The 18106-nt window shown below is 48.2% G+C and overlaps 1 protein-coding gene across 1 annotated transcript in view; it reads right to left on the minus strand.

Annotated features, from left to right (window-relative positions):
- The window catches only part of LOC146867498 (gamma-aminobutyric acid receptor subunit pi-like), a 624891-nt gene that overhangs the window by 232711 nt on the left and 374074 nt on the right, over positions 1–18106 (minus strand). Inside the window, exon 3 of the mRNA XM_085614996.1 lies at positions 12942–13054. Coding sequence (XP_085471122.1) covers positions 12942–13054 — 113 coding nt within the window. The remainder of the gene's footprint in view (positions 1–12941; positions 13055–18106) is intronic.

The raw sequence follows: 18106 nt of genomic DNA on the forward strand, positions 1-18106 counted from the left end.
TATAATTGATTTCGGCGAGTACTAGTAAGTGTATATAAATAAGAAACATCGTTTTTTCGTTATACGACTTTAAATGTGCACCGTAGATTACCCGGGGGAAATAAATAAATCAACTGTTGAGATGTGTAGTGTGGTTTATCGCAGCTTTTATAGAGCCTTTTTTATTTAATGTGTTGTTATTGTTCTTCAGAAGGCTGTCTCGTAGCACAATCAAGAGAACGCTGAGAAGTTTAAAAGCGAGTCACACAATGTTCTAGGACTTTTTTATTGCCTCCGTGTTTAGGTAGAGTTTGTGCATGAATCTTGCGGCATTTTACAAATGTTCGGGGCATATTCTCAAGGACTTATTGCCGATCTATCAGCACTTTAGTGACGCAAAAGTGGCGATAGATTTATCGCCCTATTCCCAAGCTAGTGCAAACAACATCGTCATGGATGAGAGCGACAACTAATGCTAATGAAATGCAGAGTAGGCGTTCCTGTGCAAAAACACATGAAAACACAACTTCCAGCCAGATCTGCGATGCAATCCAAAAACAGGCAATAAGGTGCGTTAGCAGCAGGGATTTAACACCTGCCTTTTACTGGTGTATAAGCAGGATGACAACCTGCAGTATGAAAGGGAGCCCAGCCCAGAGCCACATCTGAAGACCAACACATGTCATGGAGCTACTGATCATGCAGCTCGGAGACCCAAGAGGGCCACAACACCCACCGCCACCACCCCAGGACCCCCCGGACCACCACTGAGGCAGCGCAGAACAAGACAGCTGACCTTCCGAAAACGGTATGTCCCCCAGCCACACAATTGCAGAATGTGGGGAGAGGTGGAAACCAAGCATGTGAGAAGGAGGTAAGTCACCCATGAATAAGAATTCACACAATGCCAAGTGTGGCAGTGATGTGCTGGACAGATTTCAGTATGCAGAGCACAGACATGTCCATGTGGACATATACTGCTGGTGCTTGTAGTTTTGTGGACAGTGGAAGCAACCATGTTACCTCAGACAGTCTTACGTAGGAGTGTGAATAATTAGGCCGGGGCTCTGGGCGTGGTTCACTTCTGGGATGGCCAACGCGTCTGCCAGGGTGGCACCCCTCAGCCTCCACGAGTACGCCGCTGTGACCACCAGCCTCCTCAGCCGATCGCTGGCCTCCGCGTCACAGGCCCCCAGCGCACCCAGCGGAACAGCAAGGAGGAGTTATGTGTGTGCTGACTACTGCCTTCAGCCTACACTGTGGTCAGCAGGTCCCCCAATTCAAATCGAGTCTTAATTTATTTATGACGCAGTCCAGTAGACAAAAGACATTGCTTCGAGTGCGGCTGGTTTGGGCGACCCATCATCGCCGGCTGCGCACCCGCTGAGCGCTTCAGGTGCTACTAACACTGTGCAGCTCAAGTCAATGCCACGTAGTTGTGGGACCTTACTGGCCACGGCCTCTGGCCTACACTACAGTCAGCAGGGCTCACACATATCAAATCCAATCCTCACCTGCAAGGACACACCATTATCGCTGGCTGCGCACCCACTCAGCTCTTCAGGTGCAACTAACTCTGTGCAGGTCAAGTCAACGCCACGTGGCTATGGGCCCTAGCTAAACGCTGCCTTCGGCCTACACTGCGGTCAGCAGCTCACATATATCAAATCCAGTCCTGACCTGCAAGGGCAAGCCATCATCGCTGGCTGCACACCCACTCAGCTCTTCAGGTGCCACTAACTCTGTGCACCAAAACTCATGGACCCTTTATGGTTGAGTTTCATGCTGTGGACGGCGGATGCAACAATGTCACCTCAGGTCGTGGGGAAGAACTGGGACGATGATGATGAAGATGAGGCAGGTGTACCACACCCTGTAGGAGAGTAGGATCTGCTTCACATGGGTACCCCCACTTTTTGCTGGTGTTTCACTGTTTTTCAACCTTAGTCTGGCTGTATCCCTGCTAATCAGGACCCCAGACTAGCTGCTTCCTCTCTAAAATGATTTCCATGTACATTAGGTACATTTCTAATTGGCTTCTGGAGTGCCTTATAAGCCCCTAGTATATGGTATACTATGTACTTAGGGCATAGGTACCTCAGAGGCCTACCAGGGGCTGAAGCATGTATTATGCCACCCCTGGGAAGCACTCCAAAATGACACCACATGTCTGCTACTGCAGCCTGGGTAAGGTGGTGCTTGCACCCCTTACAGTGGTATAGGCTACCTATATCACTACCATTGCACACACATATAAAACCTATAAGTCTCTCCTATGGCAGGCCTTAACAATCCTGAAGGCAGAGTGCTTGTTTTTATGTGAGAGGGTGCCCCTGCATGAGCAGGGCCCCTCTGCAGTGTTCGGAATACCTCCTCTGATGCTGTTTGCGGTGCTGCCTGACCATATACTCTTAAGTGCATTATAACCTTGCGGTAAATGCTAACTTTGGGATGGCTGCACGGAAACATGTTGTGTTTGGTGTCAAACGCTTTGGAATACTACTCCCTCCCCACCAGTTCTGGCAGCGGGGGTAGCATTCCACCCTTCTAGAGGGAGAGACATGTTGACACTGGTCTAACCCGGTAGGACTTTCTACAGCCCTGGCATCACAAAATGGATGCCTCGGCCACAGACACGGGTCTGGCCTCCTGCTGCTGACCAAAACTCCGGCAGGGGAGGCCTGGACAATAGGTTTCCTGCCACAGGGAGGTGTAACCACCTCCCCAGGCAGGCGTAACCACCTCCCCAGACAGGCAGATGTGTATTGGGGCTGGGTGGGAGCACTCTCTGCTGCTTTGAAGTCCTGCACTGGGGGCACACTTGGTGTCCCTGTGCACAGTCCAGTTCAAACCGGTTGCAGGGGCTACCTGCCCCTGCTCTGGCGTGAAACTGGACAAAGGAAATGGGTGTAACCACCCCTCCTTCCAAACCCTCCCATAGGTGGGTCCCTAGAGTATGTCCAACCCCCAAACGTAGTATAAGTATGGGAACCCAGTCCTTGCGACTATAGATTGCCCTGGATGAAACTCTGCAATTTATATCCTGGACCTTCGACGTTCTACTTTGCTTAGAAGACTGAAGAAATCTCCCTTGGGGTCAAGGAGTGACTCCCCTGCTTGGTAGGCACCAAATAAGCAACTGACTGGTCTGCATCGCTGAAGCTCCCGCTGGATGCTGAAGTCTTTGCATCACCAGAGGGGGATTTTCAGACTTCCCCAAGGCTAGCCTGAGTCCACAGCAAAGCTGAGGCCCCTGGCTATCATGGGTGAGGTGGAACCATGACCCCTGGACACCATGAACTTTTGCAGCACCATCATCTTCCTGGTCTCCCTTGAAGTTGTGCTTTTGGCTCCGAGTAGCCTTACCCTTGAGCATCTCCTGTACTGAAGACTTCTTGCCTCCACTCCATGAGTGACCCGTGGGCCAGTTTCCAGTGGGACCGCTTGAGGCTCCTTCGCGATCGCTAGCCCATTGGCTAGTGGGTCCCCACGAAGGCAACTCCTCTTCTGACTTGGCTTTCCTGGTTGCTTCAGATGTGCCCTGACTTACCCTTGCTGGGTGAGTCCCCCAGACCTTGCTGGTCTGCACCGCCAGCCTTTCTCTGATTCCAATTGACTTGCCGTTGCCAAGGCTTGTTTGGTCCAATCTGATCGTCAACACCGCAGCACTCAACAGGCTTTGCGGAACAGCTGAAATCCAGCTCCTGGTGGTCATCGGCACCTCCTGGACCTCGTGGCTGAAGGGTCAAGACACCCGTCAACTCACCTGAAGCACCCGACATCTGTGGGCATTGGTCAATCGTGCCCTTGGTCAGTGGTAAGTGACCCAGACTCTGTCCCCTCTGCTTTCAGGTTCCTTCCATCCTAGATCCAGGCTTGGATCACTTCGGACACTTCTCCTCTTCATGGCAGCAGCACTTCTTCGCCAGCTTCCATTGAAATCGACGACGCGACCCGACACCAAAAGACACCTATGCACCCGGCTTCCCTGGGTGAGGTAACGCGAGTACTCCGGTGCTCCCGTGGGTGCTAGCCCTAGAACTTCCTAAGTCCAAAAGGGTTTGGTCCTGACTCATTTCTAAGTGTCCCTAATCTTTAAAGTTCCAACCGCGACATTGCCCATAGAAGCTAACAGGAACCTGCGGCTGTGTTCACACACTGCACACGGCCCGGTTGGGTCCCCTGTGTCACTACCTTGGACGGTTCCTTGGGGTCCCAGCGATTCTACAGGCTCTAGGCCTTCTGTCTAGTTCAGTCGTGGTTCTTATACCACTTTATTGGTATATGATTTGGTACGCCCCTAGGGCCCAAACGTGTATTTGTGCTTTTACTGTTGATTGCTAACTTGTAACTTAAGTACTTCAAACTCCAGTCTCATAAAGAGACTAGAGGGGCGTGTTTTATCGTAAATACATATATTTTAAATATATACCTGGTGTGGTTGTCCTTTCATTTGGTCATTCAAGAGATTATAGACTGGTAAAACAAGCTACTTTACATTCCTTCAAGACTTAGCCTGAAGGCTGCTCTCCATAGCTACCACTAGGATAGCTTTCAATAAAGGTTGTCTTTAACCTATTCACCATAAAGGGTTCTTTGGACTGATACAGGGTGCCCACTATAACTAGTGGACAGCATATATCAGGCCAACTTCTCAGACACCCCATTGCAGCTGCAGCAGGATTATCCCGAAGGGACAGAACCAACAACAATTTCTTCACATGAGCCCGCTCAGCTGTGGTGCCCCTACCTCAGTGCAGCTCAAGTCATGGACCGTTTATGATTGAATCTTTTGTGTGTGATTCCAGAACTGGTATCCCTGCCTCAGTGCAGCTCAATTCCTGGACCCTTTATGATTGAATCTTTGTGTGTGATCCGGTAATCACTGTTATAGTTGTTGCCAGCACCAACCCCTCCCTTAGGGCTGGCTTACACTCACCCCACACTCATCAGCACAGGCCTCACTGGACATGTGACCCTGGTATTAAAAGGGGCCAGGCGCACCTGCCCGTAGCCAGTTCCACTATCTAAGTCTGTGTGGTCAGTATGTATGCATGATGGGCCCGGGCCCTACCACATTACGTTGTGCTGTGGACAGCGGACACAACCATTTCACCTCAGGCAGTGGATTGAACCTTGGACATGTAGCTTTGGTGTCCCCCCTGTAAGCGTAAGGGGAGTGGGCTGGGCCGGCGTACGCCAGTCCAGCGTAGGGGTGTGAAGAATTTGCCCGGGGCTCTGGGTGTGGTTCAGTTCCGGCCTGGACAAGGAAGTAACTAATGCATGTGTCTCTGTTGTAGTGTCTCCCGGCCCGCAATCAACAATGTTGCAATGTAGCATGCACCCGGAGGGCGGGCTCGCATGAATGGAGAAACGAAGGAGCGCAGGACCGCTCGGGGTCTTGGCTCATACATGCCAAGTGTTGTGTGTATCTGTATTGCCGCAGCATGAGCCAAATTCCTAGTCCTCCTCGCAGCGCGAGTTCAGCCAGGCATGAACTCTACATCTGTGTCCACCCTATTCTTACCATAGGCCTACACTCAGGTGGCCGCTCACCTTCAACGGCCAACATCACTGTGTCATTGTCAGGCTTGTGGACATGCACAGACAGGCATAACAAAGATGTGCCTTAGGAGTGCAAGTGATGCAACGGGGAGGGAGGAGCAGCTGTGAGGCAACATAACACACAGTGATGCCGCACATTTGCCACATGCTAGACATGTCAAACATGAATGCCAAAGTCGCACACATCCCACCTCCAACAAGCCACTTCACAATTCCTGAATGCAAGCCGATGACTAACCATAATAAGAGATAAAAGCTCCTTTGTCTGAACTATCAGGCGGGAGCACCTCTGGTCCTCCGACCTCGGAATTGCATGTGCCTGGCACCCCCTGACAGCTGTTGATGACTCCCACACTATGCACAGCCCGACAAAAGACCAATGTATATACACCCCCCACAGACAGAAGTCCTTGCTCGAAGTTATTTTGCAATTAATGGCCTTCACACTTACTCCCACACCATCCTAGGCGTACAACCGTTGGACACTAAAACAACTCATTTATCCGAGCTATGACATTTCATCCACAGAAGTCAGAATAGTGCCGCTTCAACCAGAGCCACTGACGCAATGGCAGAATATCGGGGACACATGCACAACTCCTGTCACGTGGAACTGTACCATGCACATATGCTGCATTTACTGGGGGCACTGCCATTGGCAGTGCTGCAAGTCAGTTACTGGCTAAGCTTCCACCTTGCCAACGTCACCTGCGTTCTGCCTGTGTTGCATTGTCGATCGTGCATATTCGAGTGGTGCATGGATGTCTGCCTATCCAACAGGACGGTAGATGAACTGGATTTTGAGATGTGTGTGTGCCCCCGTTGGCAAACGACCAGGAGTGTCACCATGATACCCGTTTATGGGATGCCTTGCTACTTGGCATACATGCTGGCAGCTGGACATGGGAGATTGCACAAATCCTCATGTGCAGTGACCTCATTGAACCGCTCCCCTGTTGGGCTGTAGTGCTAATTGGTGAAAGGGGGTGGACGCAGCACATTTGTCCGGACCTGCTAATGGATGGACTCGCAGTCCTGATGAAGTCGACAACGACTTCATGTTGGAAATGATGGCCTATGAAGCTGCAATCGCTTTCATGGACGAGCAACTATGTACTGCACCCACAACGGATATGAACCCATTGCACATGTCCCAACACCTTGTTGCATCTTGGAGATCTGGTCACATATCCCACGACAACAGTGGACATGGCTGCATTCGCCTGGACTCCGACTACATGAGCGGACAACAATGCGGGTTAACACACACCTGTGAAAGGTGAGGTACTCCCCCGGAGTGGACAGTGGTGCTTGGCAACGTTCCTCATTCTGACATACTGCTTCATTGGTCCGCATGTTGTGGCACTTATCCTGCCCATACAGACACGCATATGCTAATAAAGTCTACACACCTTTACTTGTATTCAAGTGTGTTGATTGTTGATTTGAATGTCAATATGTGTCTCACTGCCTATCTGGGTAATGGCCATACATGCGCATTGATAGCATTACCCAGGGCGTACCTTTTTGTTGAATCACTGTCCCTATATTCATCCATACTTACATACGTGATTGATCATAGCCATGACGCATCTGTGTGAATTAGAATGTTTTATTCACATTCAGTGGTGCGTAGAAGCTGAAGCAGTACATCAGGGGTCGGAGGTGGAATGTCTGCTGCACTATGTGGCACTGACACTTCAGGGGCGGAAATGTGGATGGCGTGGTAGCAGCAGCATTCATCTGCGCCAGGCCTTGTGGTAGCAATGCCATGAAGAGGATCTGCAGGGCATGGAAGATCCCAGCTACATCTCTCTGGTGTGCAGCCGTGGCAAACATTCTTTCCACCTGCATCCGCTCCAAGCTCTCCATCATTCTCCTTATGTGTCCCAACTCCCAGGTGACATCGCTGGAGCCACTCTGAATAGACAGTTGTTCTTGTCTCAGAGTCATGACTCCAGCGATGTCAGCCATGGATTGTTGTAGAGCATGGAGCGGACAGTTGGTGTCCGTTAGGGACTGGAAGGGGTCCCTGATGGAACTTAGACACCCACGTATGGCATCTAGTTTGGCTGCCATGAGGTCAAACCCCACACGCAGCTGATCAGTCATCTTCTCCTGGCACCCTAACACACGGCATTGGAAGGCCATGTGTTGGTCATGGGGGTCCTGGGAGACAACCGTGGTGGTGGGTGCTTCCTGCTGTGTGGTCTGTGCAGGGGGTGGGGTCTCCTCGATGCGGTTGGGCTGCCCTGCTCCTGGAGGTGGGGGGCCAGAGCTGTCCATGAGCTGTTGGAGGGCATCAGTGTTGATGTTGGGGAGGTCCTCTTCATCATCAGTGCTGTGTTGTTGAGTCTGCTCTGCAGCAGGTGTTTATTCTCCCTCTGCAATGGGAAGGGGAGATGCAGATTGACATTGTGCTCATATGCATGTTCACGCATTGTACAAGTTTAATAACAGACTGCGTGACGATGTACATTGTGACTGTTTGTGAGGAGATGCCTATTTGATGGGGGACAGTTGACATTTCTACACCATCACGGATGTGAGGTTGTACTTGTACATTGTCATCTCACAGTTTCCAGCAATGCCAAATGCGAATGGCCTTTTTCTGCACACAAGCGGCAGCAGTTGTGTCCTCTGTTCTGTTGTGAAAGTGTTGCAGTTTGAACCACATGGTTGACAATGTTGTGGTGCTCAGATTCTGGTGTGTTTGTGCTGCATTGTGGGTGAGTTGCCCCTTCAGCTCTGATATTGTGGGCCCTTATCCCTTTCAGGTGGTGTGCCTTTCACTTCTGTGCTTATACAGTGCTGAGATGTTGCAGACTTGGGTAAATTGGGCTCTTGGTTGGAGTTGTGACTCTTGGGCATGGTTTGTCTGCAGATGTGCTATACTTAATTGTGCATGTGTGCCATTGTGCCCATCTCCTCCTGTCCCCCCAGTCCCTGGTCGTTACTCACCCTGTTGCTGTTGGCTCAGGTCCTGTTGTGCAGTGTCCGGTCCCCCAACTCCTGCCACCGTCTCCCCAATGATGGTCCCAGGCTGGTCCCCCATGGGGCTTTTGGGATTCTGGTTGTCCTCTGTACTTCTCCGGCTACCTCCATGGTGCTTCGCAGTTGTATGTGTTTTGTTTGTGTTGTTTGCTGCTGGTTTTATAGTGATTTTCCCCGCCTGACTTGTGGAGTAACTCCTCCCCCTCTACACCCACCCCTGCCTCCGTACTCAGGACGTCAGGGCATCTACTGCTGTTGTATTGGAGGGGACCAGTCCAGCCTGGCACAGAGCCACAAGCTACATTCTTTAACCCCTTCGCTGCGCCGCAAATTCCGCCGCGGCGCTGGGGGGGTGCGGGGTGAGCGCGGCGCCGCCATGCTCGTGACGGAACCACGCCATCATGAGTCACGGGCGAGCTGTGCTCATGACGGCGTGGTTCCGTCACAACTCCGCCCACTCAGTATTTCGCCCTCACAGGCGGGGAATTAGTGCCGCGTGGGCGGAGCGGCCGCAGTATGATGGAACCACGCCGTCATGAGCACACACCGCCCGTGGCTCAAGACGACACGGTTCCGTCATGCGCGTGGAAGGGGTTAATGTCAGGCAACCATCTTAGGATTTTAAGATCAATCACTCACTGCCATGAAACTCCTCTTGCTCTTGAAATCTCGGAGCTGATGCAGCTTTTCCAATTCAATGATGGATTTGCATTCATGACCAAATTACGGGTGAAGCTGCTGATGAGTTCAGGTTCATGTCTTCTTGTACATAGTCTCATACGACTCTCTCTGCTTCTCTGTATTGGTGGCAGCACCTGGACAGTGAGCTTTTAGAGTGAGCAGCAGACCAAGTTGATTCAGAATTGTGAGCAGGCCGCGTGTCATTTCAAGTCCTGGTCTACATGCACATCTCCCTTTCTCAGGGTGATCCAGATTAACATTGTGGAACCTTATGGCTTCCCTATGCTCCCAAACACCTGGCCACACCTTACATCTTCTATATAGTCCAAAGATGACGGGCCAAAGTTGCACAGTATCATCCATCTCAAATGGGCTTATCGTTATTAGATCCAACTCAATGCTCCAACTTGTGGTTCACAATTGATTTCTCCTACCCTTCCAGGAGCCAGCAGAAAGGTTCATCTGACTGCCATCAGGAATGGTTTAACTATCTTGTTAAATTCCATCAATCCCTTCAAGGATTCTGATCCAATTTTGAAGACTTTATCCTCCACTTTGGATGCCACTTTGCATAAAAATGTCCAGTGCGCGAAGACTACACTGTGCACAAATAAACTACGGAACACCTAGTTCACTAATTCTTTGTGAGTCATGGCATGGTCTCCAGCCAAGCTGAATGGGCAGAGATATTATGCTTTTCTGAAGAAACCAGAGTTGGCTTTCAACTGCAAACTAGATTTCATAACTAAGGGCTCTTTACTACTCACTTTTTACCACAAAGCATTCAAGCACCAAGATATTCTGCTAAACAACTGTTTGCCACTCGAAATCCCTTAACAGCTCTTCATGCTGTGGATTAACTCAGAGGCATCGCATATGCCAGTGATACTTCTTGGGTTATCCTCCCCCCTGGCTACATTTGACTCTGTGGATCATGGTATCCTAGTGTATCGCCCTGTTGAGGGGATAATAGGTGATATGGTACTTAAATGGCTCATTTGTTTATAAATGTCTCTCTTGCTTTCTCCTTTTCGCTCTGCAAAGTACATCTGTTGTTCCTATCTCTCGCGCACGTTTTAGTATGCTGACTTTTCGATCTTACTATACAAGGTAGATGCAGTGCCCTATCTTATGCAGATGACACTTACCTAATCATCAGACATGATTCCAATGGCTTTGGCTCTGTTTCTTGCTTGCATAATTGTCTGGATAACATTCATTCGAGGAAGGGGAGACATTTCCAAAATCTCAATCCCACAAGAACGAGCAACTTTTGATTGGAAACAACCGTGAACACTGGGATGACTCTTCATGGCACCTTTATATGGGCTCTGCCATTCTGCCTCCATCAAATATCAAGCCTTGGGTGTTACCAGCAAATCTCCCTAAAACCAGGTGAATTTGGTGATGAGCTCCTGCTTCCATGTACTCCGTATCCTGAAGAAGGTTTCACCACTCCTGCCTCAGTCTTTACATGCCCCTTTGGTTGCCATCTGGTGACACTCTAGACTGGATCACTGTCAGCCCATCATGCTATGACAGCAGCACTATTGTTTCAGTTCTGCAATGAGTGCAACGGTTCCCAGTCAGAATGGGCAGTCACTTTTGCAAGTTTGACTATATTACTCAATCTCCATCGGTAGCGTGTTGAGAACAGAGAGCAATTCAAACGCTTATCTCTGTGCCACAAGATATCTTTGGCTTGAAAATGTGAGTGATCTCTGTCCCTGGATTCTAATCGGCTTGTCATTACTCTGCCCTTTTGCCGATCTGTTGATCATCATCTCAAGAGTCATGCACTGGAGGTAGGACTCTCCGGTCCATTGATCAAAACCTTGAAATTACCTACGATTGTTTTTGTGCAGCAGTCAGGATCACCTTTATTTAATGACGATTTTGAAACCTTATTGTTCTAGTGACGTCTGCTGTTGCTCATTTTCCAATTCTTTCCTTCCCAATGCTTCATGTCCTCTTTAAAGAACTCAATCAAATCAAATTAAAAACCATGCACGACCAGACTCCTCTGTAGACTTGTACTGCCAACAGTGCAATGCTGTGGAACTCATTCCTGTAGTATGCTTCAGCTAGGAGAGCACAGGATGCTCAGTCAGAGATGGGGACGCTTTGAATTTGTAGATCTATTTTTTACTTATTATTGGCATCCATAAAGCACTACTAATACCTTAACGAGGGTACCCTAACACTAAAGAAAAAACATAACTTGACTCAAGCACAGAAACACCAGAACAGACCCGAACAGATGGGCATAACCAATAATCAGGTCTTAAGTCACTTTCTGAACATCAACAAATGAAGAAATCAGGAGGCAAATGTATAAGCCCCTATCGCTACCACAACGTCACTTTTACCAACGTTGTGGTGGGCATAGGGGCTGCACCTTAACGTGGCTTAACGCTGCCTTGCACATAAGGCCCCCTTTCACACTATGGTTAGCGTGAAAGGGGTGGGCAGTGGTTGTTGCAGTGGGCATTCCACTGCAACACCCATTCATTTTAACACTGCCCCCTATGTACAAGGGTGGTGTACATAGGAGGCAGCACTATAATTAAGACCAGCTAAAGCCTGGTCTTAAGTTGCCAGAAGAGGAGAAATGCATTATGTCTCCTCGTTTTTGCTTTTCCCATGTGTGCTGCCTTGTGCAGCACACATGGAAAAAGCTAAATGTCATGGTTTGTTTATGTACATGAAGGTGTCCTTTCCTGTACATAAACAATATATTTTTTTAATGCCATTTTGCCACTTTTGTGTGTGCTGCGTTGCCTTACTCTGCGCCCCGGAGGCGTTCCATGGGCACTGCGTGGGATTTCCCATGCAACACCAATTGAATTTGACGTTGCCCTAGAATTAAAAAAATATATAAACCCGGGGAAGCACTAAATCCATATGCCTCCAGAGGTGAGGCATAACAAGTAGAAATATGTTTTTTTTTCTTCAGCACACATAGAGAGGAAAACGCCTCTTAGCATTGTTTTTATGCAGGCAGATGCCCCTTAATGCACAAAAACAATCCTGTGTGCAACAGGGTCACCCTTGTACCATGGTGCAAAGGTGCCTACATTGGCGCTGGGCTACCAAAACGGTGCCAGCGCAGGTAGAAAGGACAGGAATGCACGGTATTGCTTAAATACGGTGCATTCCTGCCCTTTTACTTTGGCGTAGGGCAGTGCAGCAAGGTACCTTGCTCTGCTGCCCTACTCCCAAATCCCATAAATAAGCCTGTTAAGACTTGAATGGGGAATACCATGCAGAAATAGTGTTTCCATTTGTTTCTATGGTTTTACATCTGTAGAGGTAGCATCCGTTTTCTGCCAGTGCTAGTTTCATGTCTTAAAAATTATGTTATATTGCATTATCACATTTTTATATACATTAAAACCAAATATCTCTAAATAGGAAAAACAGCACTGCTTTCGCATAGATTCATGAAAGCTTTAAATTAGTGAATTAATATTACATATCACTTTACTGATGAGCAAATAATTAGAAGCATTTAAAATGCATAGCATTCATGCGTCAGAATGCACTGCTATCACAAAGACAGGTATGTTTTCTGTTTGGTAAAAGATTTGTAGACGCAGTTAATTAATTTGTCCTTATTTTTTGCACCTTCTAATCACTTAAAATGCATTTATAGAAGTTGCTTCTAACAGCATTCGTACATATTGTTAGATATACAGCGGACAGAATATAATGCTACTTACTGTCAAAGAATGGACGGAGGTACTTGTTGTACCCTTTCATTAGTTTATGGATTGTTGGAGGAAGAATTTCACCTTCTTTGGCATCAGCGTTCACTTGGCAATTCTTTATTACACTAATAAAAATAAAATAGATTATTAGGATTTTTAGTAAGCTAGAACTCTCCATTTTATAGTAAGTGTTATATCTTTTGCGTTACAACTTCATGATTTGTGAGGATTCATTAAGGTAAGACTACAGATATAATTGAAAACTGATCCCTTTATGCACCTTCCAATATTTCACTTTGGAGGAAAAGGCATGTGGTAGAAATATAAAGCGGGGAAATCCAATGTGAATGAAGTAGATGTGCAGATAATTAGAGGAAAAAGAGAAGATAGTTTGATGCAAATGTGTGGGACAAAATAAAAATAGGTGCCATTCTACTAGAGGGAGCAATGGTCATTCCGGCCAAAAAAAAGGAAAAAGTAAGGAAATGAAGGACACGAAATGCAAAACGAATATTTGACAACCAGAATTAAGCAAGCGCAAACGATGTTGGTTTTGCACCAGACTGAAATACAGCTGCTCATGCCACAACCTCTCGGTGGTTAATAAATAGCCCTGTTTTCTTTCAGAGACTACATTGGGGACACACACATGGCTAATTAATGTCTCTCAGTCCAGTGAGTTCCTCTGATCCTGGCATTCTTTCGCATATGAGCATAGTTCTACAACTGGCTTTGTCATGATGCTGATGTTCGTGTTTTTCTGGTTGTAGTAAGCAGGTGGGGCTTTTAGTTTAACATTCTCCATTATAGTTATGGATCTACTAGTTTAGCTAGAGGAAGCAGTGCCACAGTCTTCTTGAGAGCCCTTACTAACATCACACTGCCCACATAATCTGTTTCTTACAGGATTACCTCAGTGACCTAACAAATCTTGAGGAGGCCCCCTGCAAAGTAACATAGAGCCCCCCCACCCAGTCAGCAGTTCTCAGACCAGGAGCCCGCCGCATATGCACATTGTCAGAGTGGGCATCCTGGAGCTAAGCACCCGCACTGTGGGGGGCTGCGGGGACTAATGTTACGCCACTGGATTGCCAGACTCACATTTGACAGGTTGGCAGCTCGAGCACCCAGGCTTTTACAAAACAAATGCATGTGGTACACGGCCATAAACACAAAAGGCAGCACAGTTAAAAAATAAAGAACTACCAGGCAAAATAAAAAATGAAACAGTGCAAATGAATGATAACAAAGAACAGCGGTGCAACAATCAGTAATTAGGCAAACGCATTAAAAACAATGGGAAAGTGGAAAACCAATGCCAGTATTTTTGGAGAGGTAGACCAGAGCCTCAGCACCTCTTCGTGCATACCTTCTGATAGCAATTATTATAGCAATAAAGCATTTTACAATTGGCAAAACCTGTTTGTGTACTTTAGTATACGTTCAGCCATATTGAATGCAACCATAAACCTAGCCCCTACAGGGTATCACCTTCTGATCACATAATATGCAACTACAGATTTAGCTCCTAGAAAGCACTGTACAACATTTACCTTTCTTTAAACACCTTCAGGCAACAATAACAGCAGTCATAGTATAAACCCCTAGAGGGTGCTGCACTTGCAGCAGCAGAGCAGAAGCTCCAGCCTTGGGAGTGCTTTGAAACATGAAGAAGAATCCCAGAGGGATTCTGGTTTCCTGACATGGGCACAGGGAGCAGGGCAGCCCACCATTACTCATGGGGGCGATGGCGCTCCACCTTCCTCCTGCTCTTCTGAGGTCAGAGATGGTGTCCTGCGCCCTTCTTTGGAATACGGCCCAAGGGATGGTGTTTCCGGGCCAAGGGAGAATCTAGTGAGGGGACCCACACACCCCCCTCCCTGGAAAAATTAAATAAAGCATCTTGAGCCAACCAGTCTCTGGCCCACCCTAGGGGTCACTTTTGGAAAGGCCGTGGAGCCCCACATGCTCCATTAGGGGAATAGGTCACCAATCTTCCGAATGACATAACTTGGAACACGTTGGGTCTATCTGGACAATCCTGGGCGCATTTTACTCCTGGTGGTGATCACTCGCCACCAGGAGCAGATTCTGCATATCTTCTCACCTCCGAAGTGATGTAATCCACAGATAGCTGGGTCTCCTGGCTCCCTGCACCACCCTTGCTCCTGGTCTTTATCTCTGGGTGTAGAAGTCCAAAACTTTCCCCTAATTGGTCCTCAGAGGTTGTAAGGGGGCAAGCCCCACTGGCCCTTTGGGAGACCTACTGGTCCTGGGGTCAACTGGAGCAAAGTCCTTAGTCTTTTCTGGGCATCAGGGTGTTGTCCAAGGCAGCCCCAGGGTCCAGCAGGTCAAAGCAGAAAAACAGCACCCAAGGCAGAGTCACCCCCTTGCACAAGAGTTTTTAATGGAAGTGGAAGGTTCTAGAAGCCAGGCACCCCTGGCCAATAATAGGGTGCCACGTCACCTCTTCAACCCTGTCCTAACCCTTCTTCACAGCATACTTAGACAGTTCAAGATAGCATCATCCAGGAGTCACTGCCAGGGCCTTTCTCACCAAATCTTCAAAGCGGAGTCCTCTTCTGTGTTGATCCCAGAGGTCTGGGCTCTCTCCTGTGTTTAATGGGCTTGGGCTGGCCCATCCCTGGTACAGCTCGACAGTTGATTGTTTGATTCAGATCCTTCATCCCCACCCCTTTCCTTCTCAGGAACTGAGTGAAGCACTGTTAACTGCTCCCTTTGTGTGGGGATGCCTTTGTTCCTGCTTCTGGAGAGAAATTAAATTAACTTGGCACAACAGGGTGACAAAAGGTCAGCACTCTGATCTTGAGCTCAGCCAGAGAAACATAAGAATTCTAAATGACCCATAAGTTGTACAGATATCTTTTTGGAACTTGTAGACTTGATTTTCTCGCACCGGTTATACCTCTGGTCTTTGTAGGCCAAAGGGAAGCGAAATTGCCCTAAAAGGCAGTTTTCCTCCTATATGTATAATAAAGTGTCACTGCAGACAAAACAGTAAATAACACTGAGTTTCCCTATAAGTGTACACTAACATTAAAAGGCTTACCCCAGGTCAATATCTAATTCTGCAGAGTCCCCTCTGTGCCAGTCTACCTGTGCGCAGTTCCCAGGCTGCGCACAACAGTACTCTTCCACGTGCAGCCCTCATGTGTGCACATACATGTGATTACCACTCGTGAGACACCTGTAGTGAGACACACCCACAGTAAAACGTCCAAAACCGGTTCATCCAAAAACCAAAAAAAACCAGGAGTACTGAATAGGTAGAACTTAATTGCAACATAAATCCACAAATACTTAAAATATGTATGCCAATGTTTCAAGAACATGACCACATTGTCTGCACTATTGAGCAGGTGAAATTGATTTCCAGCATCGGATCAATCGAAATTCAGCCTGGATAAAAACCGTGAATAAATGGTTGTGTGATGGTTGCCAAAGTCAACCAAGCATACTTCTTTTTGGAAATCTGTGAGAAGTTGGCCTGGTATATGCTGTCCACTAGTTAAAGTGGGCACCTTGTATCAGTCCAAACAACCGATTAAGGTGATAGGTTAAAGACAACCTTTATTGAAAGCTATCCTAGTGGTAGCTATGGAGAGCAGCCTTCAGGCTAAGTCTTGAAGAAATGTAAAGCAGCTTGTTTTACCAGTCTATAATCTCTTGAATGACCAAATGAAAGGACAACCACACCAGGTATATATTTAAAATATAAGTATTTAAGATAAAACACACCCCTCTAGTCTCTTTATGAGACTGGAGTTCGAAGGACTTTAGTTACAAGTCAGTATTCAACAGTAAAAGCACAAATACATGTTTGGGCCCTAGGGGCGTACCAAACCATATACCAATAAAGTGGTATAAGAACCACGACTGAACTAGACACAATGCCTAGAGCATGTAGAAGTGCTTGGACCACCAGGAACCACCCAAGGTAGTGACACAGGGGACCCACGGGGGACATGTGCAGTGTGAGAACACAGCCGCGAATCGCCGTTAACTTCTAAGGGGAAAGTCGCATTGGACATTAATAGTTTAAGGACACATAGAGGATGACTACGATCAAACCCTTTTGGACTTAGAGGTGTCTAGGGCCAACACCCACAGGAGCACAGGAGTACTCGAGTTACCTCACCCAGGGAAGCCGGTTGCATAGGTGTCAAATGGTGTCGGGTCGCGTCGCTGTTTTCAATAGAAGCTGCTCATGAAGTGCTGCTGCCATGAAGAGGAGAAGTGTCCGGAGAGATCCAAGCCCGGATCTAGAAAGGAGGGACTCTTCAGCCACGAGGTCCAGGAGGCGTCAACAATGACCAAGAGCTGGATTCAAGCTGTCCCACAAAGTCTGTCTAGTGCTGCGGTGTCGGTGACCAGATTGGACCCAACAAGCCTTGGCAACAGCAAGTCACTTAGAAACTGAGAAAGGACGTCGGTGCAGACCAGCAAGGTCTGGGGGACTCACCCAGCAAGGGTAAGTTGGGGCACGTCTGGAGCAACCAGGAAAGCCCAATCAGAAGAGGAGTCACCTTCGTGGGGACCCACTAGCCAATGGGCCAGCAATCGTAAAGGAGCCTCAAGCGGTCGCACTGGAAACTGGCCCACGGGTCACTTGTGGAGTGGAGGCCAGAAATCTTCAGTGCAGGAGGTGCTCAAGGATGGGGCTACTCAGAGCCTAAAGCACAACTTTGAGGAAGACCAGGAAGATGATGGAGCAGCAAAAGATCACGGTGTCCAGGGGTCATGGTTCCACATCACCCACGATAGCCATGGGCCTCAGCTTTGCTGTGGACTCAGGGCAGCCTTGTGGAAGTCTGGAAATCCACCTCTGGGGATGCAGAGACTTCGGCGTCCGGCAGGAGCTTCAGAATTGCAGACCGGACAGTTGCTTCTTTGTTGCCTGCCAAGCAGGGGAGTCACTCCTTGACCCCAAGGGAGATTTCTTCAGTCTTCTAGTTAAAGTAGAACGTCGCAGATAAAGGATATATGTTGCAGAGTTTCGTCCAGGGTAACCTGAAGTCGCAAAGACTGGGTTCCCATACTTATACAAAGTTTGGGGGTTGGACATACTCTAGGGACCCACCTATAGGAGGGTTTGGAAAGAGGGGTGGTTACAACCATTTCCTTTGTCCAGTTTCACGCCAGAGCAGGGGCAGGTA

This window comes from Triturus cristatus, chromosome 1_2 (genome assembly GCF_964204655.1).
Source record: "Triturus cristatus chromosome 1_2, aTriCri1.1, whole genome shotgun sequence".
Taxonomy (NCBI): domain Eukaryota; kingdom Metazoa; phylum Chordata; class Amphibia; order Caudata; family Salamandridae; genus Triturus; species Triturus cristatus.